Source organism: Misgurnus anguillicaudatus, chromosome 24 (assembly GCF_027580225.2).
Source record: "Misgurnus anguillicaudatus chromosome 24, ASM2758022v2, whole genome shotgun sequence".
In the NCBI taxonomy this organism is placed as follows: Eukaryota; Metazoa; Chordata; class Actinopteri; order Cypriniformes; family Cobitidae; genus Misgurnus; species Misgurnus anguillicaudatus.
In genome coordinates this window covers 39,780,055-39,793,278 of record NC_073360.2, presented here as the reverse complement: position 1 = coordinate 39,793,278, position 13,224 = coordinate 39,780,055, and the positions used below count along the sequence as shown (strand labels likewise).

General features: G+C 40.4%; 1 protein-coding gene and 1 non-coding gene across 2 annotated transcripts; both read left to right on the top strand.

Annotated features, from left to right (window-relative positions):
• The first annotated feature begins 775 nt into the window (after window positions 1-775).
• On the top strand, window positions 776-11,827 carry LOC129438665 (uncharacterized). Its single transcript, XM_055197488.2, has 20 exons — window positions 776-831; window positions 1,241-1,305; window positions 1,804-1,886; window positions 2,009-2,088; window positions 2,586-2,671; window positions 2,768-2,839; window positions 2,933-3,023; window positions 3,146-3,304; window positions 4,296-4,407; window positions 5,259-5,376; window positions 5,457-5,576; window positions 7,075-8,022; window positions 8,108-8,229; window positions 8,296-8,332; window positions 8,977-9,136; window positions 9,611-9,720; window positions 10,289-10,453; window positions 10,581-10,655; window positions 10,773-10,952; window positions 11,700-11,827. The coding sequence occupies exons 2-20, from the start codon at window positions 1,264-1,266 to the stop codon at window positions 11,709-11,711; spliced, it is 2,772 nt and encodes a 923-aa protein (XP_055053463.2). The 5' UTR covers window positions 776-831; window positions 1,241-1,263; the 3' UTR covers window positions 11,712-11,827.
• On the top strand, window positions 2,392-2,520 carry LOC129439038 (small Cajal body-specific RNA 14). Its single transcript, XR_008642762.2, has one exon.
• Window positions 11,828-13,224: the final 1,397 nt, after the last annotated feature.

Sequence of the window (13,224 nt, the reverse complement as noted above, 5' to 3'; positions counted from 1 at the left end):
ATCTATTTTATTAAGATACAAACAGAAAATATAGGAAATATGTAAAAAAAAATTCAGGACTAAATGTCGTCTTTAGGCCTCAGCGGTGTTTCGTGTGACCTCTCTTGGCACTAAACACATCTTGAGCATTTTTGAGCAGAATGAAGTAAAAAGACAAAATTCTATAAAATTAGGATTTAATTTTATTTAGGTTTAAGAGATCCTGTAGTTTCCTGCTACTGCTCAAGTGGAATGGGAGTTTTCCCTAAAGACACATCAGTTTACATTTTTATACAGTTTTTAATACGATATACACATTTTCTGGATGTATTCTAATAAAGAGACTGAGAAACAATTATATATGATCACTGTAACATTGCAAAAAACAGCAAATCTAATTCTGGCATTGAAATATATTACAATATAAGGAATGTCTCCAAAATTATTAGTCAAGAAATAAAAGCTAAATAAATAAATGCTTGACTATCGTGAGTTTTCACAATTCCTTATGACAACAAATAACTTTTCATGGCACGTTTTAGTCCCGCATGTAGATCATAAGACATTGAAATTTAAACATTATTGTGCTTTTACCCACAAAATCATACGGTCCTGTGTTGCCTTGTCCAATATGGCGGCGAAGTTGACGTTTCGCAGCAGCGAGTGCTCAATGCGGCGTGTGTATTGTTTGTGTATCTAATATTTAATTGGCTCCAGAGCTGCGCTTGAATGTTTCTATTGGCTGCATTATCTACGACAGCCACTGAAAAGAAAGGAAAGCGCATTACGTCATCAAATATAAACGGCTGTTCAACCAACCACACCGTCTCGAACGATTGTTTCACCTGTTTGGTAAGTGTTAGTAGCGTGGTAAAGAAGTAAAACGGAGTTTAGCAATTTACGTAATATATTTATAAAAATAAATGTGAAAATTAACATGTTCAAATAATTACAAAATAGTATTTTTTGCATAACTTATAAGGGAATTATTTTGTAACATAATAACATTGCAAACGTGTGTTCTTCAGTTCTCAAACATACAATCAAACTTGATCAATGTGTTCAATACAGATTATTTAGAAGTGAAAGTCTCAAACAAATGACACCTGTGTACCTGCTGTATGAACAACATAAACCTAACCTTTCATGCACATGTAGAAAAAACGAAATGCTTTTTTGCTTTATGTTGTAAATAAATATGCCTGTACTTTACATTTTTATTTTAGTTGATGTGTTAAACGCAAAAATGTTTTTAATGCAGTTTGCAACATAAACTTGGGGATCATGGAGTTAAGTGATGTGAAGGAAGCGGCTCTGTTGTCATGGGTAAGTTATTTCTCTCTTAATCTGACATCTCATTATGTTTTATATGACCAGTGGTTAGAGAGTCGAATTTGTAGCCAGATAGTCTTGCGGCTGGCGGATTGACAGTGGCGGGGGTGTGTGTGTGTTCATTACTCACTGGACGGGTTAATTGTAGGGTTGCAGAATTCTAGGAATTTTAGAAACTTCCCATGGAAATTACACGAGAATATATGGAAGTTGTGGTTGACGTCAAAGTTCCGCGAGGGCGATTTAAAAGCAACTCCTCCGTATGATTTCGCGAATCGCTCTCGCGGTACTTTGACGTCATCCGACTATGGATTCTTGCGGCGCCGCATGAAGTCGAACAAGTCTAACGTTTGTATAAATTACCCAAAATGTACAGACATTTTTCTTTAATTCCAACTTGGAATATTTCCGAAATTCCCGAGCTTTGCAACCCTGGTTAAATGCAAGGTCATATTCCAAGTGTGGGTAACCATATTGGTCATTTGAATTTAGGTAAACGGCTTGTGTCCAGAGGAACCCGTTTGGAAAATCCTTAAAATTAAGGATGGACAACTCCGGAGGTTTGCCTACAAAGTGTGAGTTGGGGATGTTGATGCTCTTGCTTGGTTAAATTTGAAACGCCTTCAAACTCTTATGATAAATTTTAAATGTGTTTTTTTGTTCTTTGTATTTTGTTTGTTGTGTGTATTTTCTTTAGATGTGGGAAAATGTCTTGTGAAACGTTGTTGGTGCCACCATTTTCAGAGACTATTAAAATCATTTTCAACATACTGATGGGTGAGTTTTTAAAATCACATGCATCTAAAGGTAAAGTTTACCCTGAAACACAAATTCTAAGATATTCTTAAATGTTATACAAGAATTGTAGGTGAACTATTTGACTTCCTGTTTGTTTGGAAGTTGAATATGAAGTTGTCCTATAGTGAGGTTTGCGGTTAGATGGTGGAGGGTGATAATAGCTCAGTGGTTAAAGCAGCTGGGCTGCCGATGCAAAGGTTGCATGTTCGATCCCAGGCGTTCAGCAATTTGTGCAAATCCATTCATGTGGAAACGTCATACAGACATTAAAATTAGTAAACTGTGGTTTGTCCTAATGTGACTGCCGATCAAAGCTGTGCTGTAGTCCTGGACGCCACACAGAGTGATGCTGGTTCCTACCGACAGGGCCTGTCGAGTGCATGGGTTCTCTGTGCGATGGTTCCACACATTTATTTACAAAACAAAATTTTTTATTTGTTTTATCTTTGAGTATAACATCTCTCCTTCATTTGCAGACGAATTTGTCTTTAACAGAGGACAAAGTGCAGTTATCTCTAAGAAGATAAATGAAGGAATTGAACTTGAGCTTCAGCTCGCCAAGGTGTGCCATTTTCTCCATATAAGAAACCAGTTTTTGGATGTATAATTGTATTCAAAATTGAACACATTTCAAATATATGTTTGTGTATGTGCACAGGTGGTTCTTGTCCTCTGTTATTGTGATTTTAAAATAAACAACATGATTCCTGATTTAGACGTCAAGACTGAGGTTGAGTATCATTTTGTTGAATGATCTGCTTCGTATATCTACTGCATGTGCAATATACTTCTCATTTTTGACTGTACATCTGTCTTATGTCAGCTGATGATCTCATCGATGTTTCGCTTCGTAAAAGATGACGTTGATGGTCTGTCTTTAGATGAATGCCTAGATAAGTTTCTAACCAAAGACTGTAAGCATCCATGTTTGTTACTTTCATTGTTCACTATGCTATTGAAAATCTTGCATATTAATTGTTAATATGTTAAAACATCCACTGAATAACATTAAAGTGAATGGTCTTTCTTTTTGTAGGCGTCTTGCATTTATCCTCTAGTAGTGAGTGCAGCATCAATTCATCATTTTGTACCGGTGATGAGTCTCCATTCTTCGGCTGGTTTCACGGTCCTCCCAGAGACGGAGACCAACTAGAAAAAGAGCTGGCCAATCAGATTAGCATCATCCCTGAGAAAGGTATCAGATAATTATTTTATGCATATGTTTTCTTTTCTCTTATTTTTAAACGACTTGTACAACATCTTGCTCACTGCAACTTTTTCTGCATTGAAATTTTATCCAACTAATAAATTTTGTTTTAATTCTATTAAATTTTATTTGCTTATATATTTATTTGTTGTGGCCTACGGGCACTATTTTATCACAATTCATATCTGTATTTAACGTGTGTTTGTTTTATTTGTCAGTTGCATCCATTTACATGATACTGTGACCCTGGTCTGAATCAGGCTAAAGTCTCATAATCTATTGATAAGTTTTGAAGCATCAAAGTTGAATATTTACTCATTGATTTTACTTAAATGTCAATCTTTAACATGATCTTACTCAGTCAATATTAAAGAGCACCTATTTGATTGCTAAAAACAGAGTTGTTTTGTTTATTTATTATAATATAATGTGTTCACATGGTTTATGGTTAAAAACAAAATTTTCACGTACTGTACATTTTTGTAGCACCAAATTTCACTTGATCTGAAAAGCACTTTGTCCCTGATTGGCCAGCTTATCTGTACGTTGTGATTGGCCTGCCCTGAATACTTATGACGTCAGACAGAAATATGACGCTCCTTAAAATGTTTAAAAGATTCGCTCACAATGCTATGCTAGCAGGAGTTAACCTACAGACTGAGTCTGAAGCGCAAGGAATTATGATAATGTCGGTCGTGTCTACATCACCAATCCCAGGAAGTAAACTGTTGCCTACAATCCATGTGTTTGTTGTAGTCCAAGAAAAGAGATTTACTCTGCAGATGATAATTGACTTTGCAGTTTGTGCCTTTTGAATATCGTTAACATGTACTAATACAAACACACCAAAGGAAATGTAAAAACGTGAATCGGACAATAGGTGCTCTTTAAAGATATATCAAGGTCATATTTACACAGACTAGGACACATGTTGTCATCTTAATGAATAAATAAAGTTTTGTATGTGTTAAATCTTCAGATGGTATCATCTCTCAACTGCAGCACCGAATGGATCATCTCCTACAAAAAATAGGAGAATTTGAGAAGGGCCATGATGTATATCAGCTGGAACTTCAGGAGAAGAAAGAATGGTGAGACGGTTCACCATCATTGGGCCATCATTGGGGACCTCAAAGAGCATCTTTTAATCTTCGATTGAGAAACTTTAGTTTCTCTTTGTGTTCAAAATCTGTGCTTATTTACAACTTATGTGCATAACTTGAGAAAATTCTTTACTCACCCCCATGTCATCGAAGATGTTTGTCTGTCTTTGTTCAGTCGAGAAGAAATTATTTTTTTAAGGAAAACATTCTAGGATGTCATTTTTTTTCTCCATATAGTGGACTTTAGTGGACTTCAGCAGTTTAGTTTCGGTGCACCTTCAAAGGACTCTAAACGATCCCAAACAAGGCATAAGGGTCTTATCTAGCAAAACAATTATCCCCCCCAAAAAAATATGTACTGTAAAACCACAATTTTTCATCTTGCACTAGCCTTATGATCCGCTAGCGTGACCTTGTGTGTTATATAATCATGTCAAAAGGTCACACCTTACATATTTACATACGTTCTCTACCCTTGTAAACACTGGAGCGGCAGTTTCACATACGTCATGCGTGACCTTTCAACGTGATTATGTGATGCCTAAGGTCACGATGGCGCATCACACCGCTAGTGCAAGACGAGAATTTGTGGTTTAAAAGTGTTTTTTTTCCAAACATTATCTTTTTCCTAAATAAGACCCTTATGCCTCAGCTGGGATTGTTTAGAGACCTTATACCTCAACAGTTTGCGGTTTCAAAAGTCCACTATATGGAGAAAAATCCTGAAATGTTTCTTCAAAAAAACTATTTTCGAATGAACAAAGACGGACAAATTTTAGAGTTTGAGTAAATTATCAGAATTATTTAAAGTGGAAATTCCACATTTTTCTATTTTACAGTCTTCTCCAAAGAGTGCACGAGATTGTAAAGCAATGTCAAGATTTCAAAACCAGCAGCTCTCAGAAAGAAATCAAGATTAATGAGCTGAGAGAGGAAAATGCAACTCTTGCTGCTCAGGTGAGATTCTGCTTTTCTGTCCGACTTAAAATGGTTTGTTCAGATTCAGTCGAGTCTTATCCGTCTCTGCTCCTGGTCAGGTCCAAAATGCTTTTGCCCAGCTGAAAAGAGCTGAGGAGGAGATTGCTAAACTCACACTGGCTTGTGAAATGTCTCGGTCTAAATGGGAGAATGAGCTGAATGAAGCTGTCACACAGAGGGTAAATCATTATAGTACTTGTGTGTTATACTTCTCTTATTTGTTTGTCAGTGTTCCTGTAGCCTTATTTGTTGCATCGTATTCAAGCTGCTATTTGGCAGACAGACAGACGGACAGGAAAATACAAAGACAGACAAACAGACAGGAAAATACAAAGACATACGAATCCGAAGACGCAGACGCACAGGATAGGAAAATGGACAGACAAGACAGGAAGACACAGACAAACATACAGATAGATAGGAAGACGTACGGACAGGAAGACGCGCAGACAGACAAATTGGAAGACGATCAGACAGACAGGAAGACGCACAGACATACAGATAGACATGAAGACATATAGGAAGATCCAGACAGACAGGAAGACACGCAGACATACGAATTCGAAGACGCACCCACAGACAGGCAGACACAGATAGGAAGATGTGCAGACACGCAGACGGACCGACATATGGACAGGAAGACACGCAGACGGACAGGAAGACACGCAGACGGACAGGAAGACACGCAGACGGACAGGAAGACACGCAGACGGACAGGAAGACACGCAGACGGACAGGAAGACACGCAGACGGACAGGAAGACACGCAGACGGACAGGAAGACACGCAGACGGACAGGAAGACACGCAGACGGACAGGAAGACACGCAGACGGACAGGAAGACACGCAGACGGACAGGAAGACACGCAGACGGACAGGAAGACACGCAGACGGACAGGAAGACACGCAGACGGACAGGAAGACACGCAGACGGACAGGAAGACACGCAGACGGACAGGAAGACACGCAGACGGACAGGAAGACACGCAGACGGACAGGAAGACACGCAGACGGACAGGAAGACACGCAGACGGACAGGAAGACACGCAGACGGACAGGAAGACACGCAGACGGACAGGAAGACACGCAGACGGACAGGAAGACACGCAGACGGACAGGAAGACACGCAGACGGACAGGAAGACACGCAGACGGACAGGAAGACACGCAGACGGACAGGAAGACACGCAGACAGACACAGGAAGATGTAGACAGACAGACAGGTAGACGCAGACCCAGACAGACAGACACAAGCAGACACGGATAGGAAGATGTGCAGACACGCAGACGGACCGACATATGGACAGGAAGTCATGCAGACAGACGGACAGGAAGACACGCAGACAGACACAGGAATACGTAGACTGACAGACAGAAAGACATAGACAGACAAACAGACGGACGGACGGACAGACAGAAACAAGCAGACCCAGACGGACAGACAGAAACAAGCAGACCCAGACGGACAGACAGAAACAAGCAGACCCAGACGGACAGACAGAAACAAGCAGACGTAGACGGACAAACGGACGGACGGACGGAAACGGGCAGACACAGACAGACAGAAATGGACAGACAAAACTTTGAACAGCTTTTGCCATCCAGTCATAAATAAGAATAAATCGCTAGGATCCATTTAACACTATGAAGTTGTAATGTTTAAAATTGTCTGTTGTCAGGCTTTGACCAAAATTGAGAGCCTCCAGATAAAAGTTCTGGAACTGACTGAGCAAATATCCTCGAAGGATGATGAAATCAGGAAATTAAGTAATTGGAATGACTCTCTAAACCATGAGGTGAAGCTTGTGAAGGATCAAAATGTTGAAATAAATGAAGTGATCAAATCAATTCGGAAAGACCATGAGGATACTATTAGGAAACTTCAGCAAGAACTTCGCTGTGCTGCTTTTACTGCATCAAAGAAACAGGAAGACATTATGGTTCTGTCAGCTGAAGTAACACATCTAAAAGAAAAGATCTGTCACTACAATGAAAACAAACATCAGAAGCATCTGGAGTTTTCTGTTTTAGAGGCAGAACACAAAGTGCTGATGGAAAACATGACCTCTCTTCAGAGCCAGTTAGCTGAGGTTAAAACTATGAGTGCCCAGAAGGAATCTGAGCTCCTCTTGCTTCAGCAGCAACTTTGCCATCAAGAAACCCAGAGAAAAACAACTTTGGAGCTTGAGACAGCCAGGTGTGAGGAGCTTGAGAAGACTGTGAGTCAACTTCAGGCAAAAGTCCTAGAGATCTCCTCTGTTGCCTCTGAGAGCGAAGCTTGTTTGACTTCTCTTCAGAATGAGATGAAGGATCAAGAGAGGCTTAGAGCTCAACTGGAGCTGAAGGTGGAGGGACAAAGTGTCTCCATCCTTGGTTTAAATGATATTGCCATAAAATGGAAGCAGCAATGTAAACAGCTTTTGGAGACGGTGAAGATGATGTTGGAGAAAATCAATCATTACAACTATATCAAACAGCAGCTGGTGAAGGCTCAGGAGATGAACAAGTCTCTTATGAACTCCCTAGAGGCCAGCAGGAGAGATATCGAAGCTCTGAAGACCGAACTGACACTGGCTCGCATGGAACGAGACCAGGAGAAGGACAAAGTCGAAAGCTTGCAGACTCAAGTTAGTTTACAAATAATTGATGATTAAGAAGTGAGACTTGTCTGCTGGAGTCTTCTGTGTAATATTGTGTAATTCCATGTTTAAGGTAAACCTTTCTGTCCGGCGTCTACAAAAACAGAGGAGGGTGAATGATGACATCGACTACCTTAGAGTCCCATTTGAATGGCAGGACAACAACAAGTTCAATGATTTGCTCAATTCTTACAGGTAACTAAACAAATCCACAGATAACTCTGAGTTTAGAGCAGACTTGCAGTCTTTTTTCTTTTCTAGCCATTTGGCACCGTCTGGTGAGACCAGCACTCTGCAGGTATGTTACTCTGAATGATGCATTGGTCAACTGAGGTGATGCCTGCTGGGATACACACATCTGTTTTCTCATTCTCTGCACCTGGTCTTACTTGGACTGAAGTGGACTCTTTTGGACATGGGTGTCCAATCCTGCTCCTGGAGGGCCGGTGTCTCTGCATGGTTTTGCGCCAACCCTAATTGAACACACCTGATCCAGCTTATCAAGGTCTTCCTAGGCAGACTGGATCAGGGGTGGGCATGGGGGGCCGCTGTCCTGCGGGGTTTGGCTCCGGCCCTGATCGAACATACCTGAAAATCCTAATCAAAGGCTGCAGGATTACTTGGAAATGACATTCGGGTGCGTTTGGTCGGGGTTGGAGCTAAACTTTGCAGGACAGTGGCCCTCCAGGACCAGGAATTCCCACCCCTGGACTGGATGCTTTCAGACAGGTGTGTTGAGGGAGGTTTCAGCTAAACCCTGCAGAGGACTGGCCCTCCAGGACCAGGTTTGGAGTCTGGTCACCCCTGCTTTGGGGTTTTTAAGCTCTGGTGATGTAGACACATGCCATCTTTTTCTTATACACATTGTTGTGCATTTCTTACCCCTTTTCTTTTGGTAATCGATGGAGCTATTAAATTGTTTTTTTTCATGGTTGTGTCTAGAAGACACCGGGAAGTGTTAAAGCAAAGGAATCTGTTTGTAGTCCACCCTCTTCCCAATATCGGCGCAAACTGGCTGCCCAGCATTTCAGACCTGTCTCTACAAATCTCTTCAGGGGAAATGATGTAACCGCAACTTCATCTAAAACAAATGAACTTCAAGGTCTGTCCAAATTTTGCAGAAATATTATACATTAAACATCTCTACAACTACTTGCTTTTAGTCACACTCAAACCCCATTCACACAGCACTTTGGTCCCAGAAAACTTGCCTAAAATTGGCAGAGAGGGTTCTGTGTGAACACACACATCTTGTAAATGTTCTGCTATCGCTCCTGTAAAGAGGACTAAGTAGCATTGCCGTAACATTAACGGAAAGCATTCTGTGTGAACGAGTCAGAAACAAATCTGTTGGGTGCGAGCTATAGTGAAGATCATTCCATCAAGAAGTTATGGGTCAGCTCTTTGACACAGGGATTTACATGCAGATCAGCATTCATGACGACATCTTGAATAATTGCTGTATTAGGGGACCTTTAACACTATGTAGCACATATTAAAATAATTGGCCAGTACTGTAGATTGAAATTTGGTATCTGTCTTGTGCTGTACTGTTGGTATGTTCTGTATCGGGCAGAGAATGAAACAAAACACGCTGCAGATGACTTGATGCGCATCGCTGAACTGCAGGCACGAAACAAAGCCTGCCTACCTCACATGAAGAGCAGCTACCCGCTGGAGTCCAGGGTAATAAAGTTAGCTGGCATATTCATCTGTTAAAGGGGCAATAAGTAGGATTTTAAGTGTTTTGTTAATCAAAATCAATGACTTTATTCATACGTGTCCTCTGTGTCAAATGACCTCTGCTAGTGATCTGACTTTTCTTTGTAAGCTTAGAATTTCTCCTCTTTACTTGCATTGAACGGGTAAGTCCAAGGAGGCATCCATGTCGTTCCCCCATACTGATAAACTATAATAACAGAGAGGGACAAAAAGCACTAGCGTTGTGGAAACGTGTTGGTAGGCGTTTTCATTCAGAACACGTGAACCAGCTGCAACGAACAAGGAGATCAGCGATTACATAACGGCTACCGTAGTTGCAACACGCATTTGGAAAGGGGAGGCACTAGAAAGCACTGTTCGTTTGAATGCAAATTACAATTCCACCACTAGATGGGGGTAAATCCTACTTATTGCCCCTTTAACCTTTCTTCTAGCTGTTACTACTTTTATAATCATCTTGACATGCACCATCAATGCCTTGAGGTAAGACGCAGCATGAGACTGAAATAAAGCTGTTCTTCTGCTTCTATAGCATAATATGGGAATTCCATCTTTAACATTAACGGATGAACACCTGCGTATGGGTAGCCCACAAGAGACCATTCAACATGCTGCTTCACACCTACGTTCATCACAAAAGATGCATAGCTTGCATGATCGAAATCGCTTTGGATCCCAGCGAGCAGCCACACCTGAGGTATGACAAGTAAAAAGCAATATTTTCTGTTTTATTTGGTGTCTACACTCTTTGTATGGGGGGCATAGTAACACTTAAAAACCTTTAGGAGGAGCATACAGTATAGATACTAATGCTGTTTTTACAGATGAATGAGTCGACAAGCTGCTTCTCTCAGACGACTGTAAAGGGCAGGCATGAGAACATGCATCCAGTCTGTAAGGTGAGGTAGTTTGTTTCGAGTATCTAATATAATAATTTGAACATACGCCACTATATACTTTTTTCTAAGACAACATCTGCTGCACAAAAAATGTAGTCTTTCTTACTTTTTTGCTAGGCTAAGCAAAAGCAACATGTGGTGTTCACGATTCCTAATACTCCACAGCCCCGCAGAGGTGGGACTTTGCTGCATCGTGGAAGGATCTTTAAGAACTCCTGCAAATCTGCCACCGCTTCCAGTCACATCCTCCGCTCAACGCTGAGAAAGTCTCCATGTAGCAAACCTTATGTGAAGAAGGTAAGTAAGCCTGAAGCTTATCTGCCAGCAACACATCAGTGTGTAGGACACAGACTTCACATTCACCTTAACAATACACACAAGCAGGTTGTTCTTATTTGACTTAATAAGCAGTTGGCAAACTTATTGACAAAGTATAAGCTCGTAATAGTGGGTGTCTCTTACATGTCTTTCTGTGGCTGAGTTCAGTGCAATGCCTCGCTTTGATTGTTATTTGTTGATTTGGCTTATATTTAGACTGTTATTTCTATAGACGGGTTGCAGGTTTACAAACATTACAGGGTGCGTGCGCATCCAGGAGGCAGAAAGCCCGATTGGTGAGCTGATCCACTACTGCAACAACCTTAATTATTGAAGCGTTCTTTATTGTTTGTATATAAATAAAACTTGATTTTAGTTGGATCTGTTTTTCTGTCTTTATTTTTGCAGTGTTACTGTGATACATGTATGAATTATAATGTTAGGCTAGTAACGTAATAGTCGCATCTACTGGTATGTTAACATCAGGCACCCAGCACTGACTCTGTTGGTATTATTTTCCATGCAACAACTCCTTGGCATTTTGACTTGCAGACACCGCTACGGCCTACAACACAATGCACATCTCTTCTTTCTGCCTCTCGGTTGCGCGCGCAACCAGTTAATGACGCCGCCGTGCAACCCATCAATATATTCACACTCTTCAGTGAGTTTATTTGGTGTATTGGTTGAGGCAACTTTCTCTGACAACTATTTTTGTCTCCACAGACTTCACACTAAATTGATGGCCTTTCCACCTCCAATTATATTTATTCATGTTTTTATTTTTTTTTTAAATAAAACAGTTTTGTTTTTGTTTTTTATTAGTTTTGCTTTAATAAAACACAAATCATGTAGTTTCCATGTAAAATGACTTACAGCTCCCCCATGTGGTTGAAATGTGCAACAGTGCCTGGTATCAGACAGTCTTCTGCAGGCAGGGGGAGGGGCGGGGCTGTGTGCTCTACCCTCCACCGCCACTTTCAGAGTGTGCTTGTAGCCGCTAGGAGGTTGCTCAGGTTGCAGCAACAGTACAATTTGTCCAGTTAAAACTTGTTCTATCACTAAAATAATTTTAGAGACATTATTTAAAGGTAAAAAAAACTACATAGTGTTGCTTTAAAGGTTAATTTTTCTGTTAACCATTGAAGGATCCTATCTTAGATCCTCACGTGCAGAATGTTTTTTTTAGTTTATTTCTAATCATTTATTTACAATCATTTTATAATCATTAGTTATCCATATAATTGTTTATTTGATTATTTAATATTATTTTATTATTATCCATTTCATTTTTATCATTTCTATCATATTTTCATTCATTCATTATTATATTTCTATATTTTATTATATTATTCATTATATTTCATGTCTTAATTTCATGGTGGTTCAGTTTCATAGAGCTGTTCTGTCTGTGTGTAAGCAAAGATGTATAAAGAGAATGTTTATGGAAGCCCAAGGTCTAAGGGATGATGCAGCTGAGCAATTTTGATATAACAGTGCATGCTGTATTCCTGGGTACACGAGGTTTGAACATTGAGACAGGCAACTGAAACTACTGTCCATAGAACCCAACTGTTCTATTATATCATCTAAAAACACATAACTTTTTGGTCTGGTTCTCAAAGAAACACCAGGGGCCTCATGTATACGCCAGGTCCCACGCAAAGGTTGTGATTTATAAAAAAAAAAAACTTGATGGGAGAATGGGCTTTCAGGGTGGGATATTAGGATGATTCATATACGCACACTTGTAGGTGATCTGTGATTTATAAAGGGGACATTGCTTTGTTTTATAGGTCTTCATAGTTTTTGGTGTATGCCATTTTTGGCTTTTGTGCGTGCGTAGGCTTTTGGTGGGAATCCTACGCACAGTTTTACACCTGGAGCCCCTGGGGTCTCATTTATAAAACTGCGTAGGATCCTTACTAAAAGTCTGTGTACACAAGCTAAAAATGGCATATGCCAAAAAATATTACGACTTCTAAAGGGAAAGTTGGCATTGTTTTATAAGTCACAGATCACCTGCAACTGTGTGCGTAGGTCATCCTCAGGTCCTACCCTGCAGGTCCGTTCTACATCGGGTTTTTTTTTTTTTGTGGATCGCATCCTTTGCGTGGGATCTGGCGTACGTATGTTTCCAGCCCCGTTTTGTGCGTACGCAAGCTTTATAAATGAGGCCCCTGGAGATGTTGCTTGGTATTCACACTATTCATGGCACAGACATCCCACATGCTGTCATCATCATCTCATC

What these genes read in the sequence shown, in the direction of transcription:
- LOC129438665 (XM_055197488.2), top strand. Translation starts at nt 1,264, where the DNA reads ATGGAGTTAAGTGATGTGAAGGAAGCGGCTCTGTTGTCATGG. An exon ending in ATTTAGACGTCAAGACTGAG is followed by an intron (nt 2,840 to 2,932) that starts GTTGAGTATCAT and finishes GTCTTATGTCAG; the next exon opens with CTGATGATCTCATCGATGTT. An exon ending in GCTACCCGCTGGAGTCCAGG is followed by an intron (nt 9,721 to 10,288) that starts GTAATAAAGTTA and finishes CTGCTTCTATAG; the next exon opens with CATAATATGGGAATTCCATC.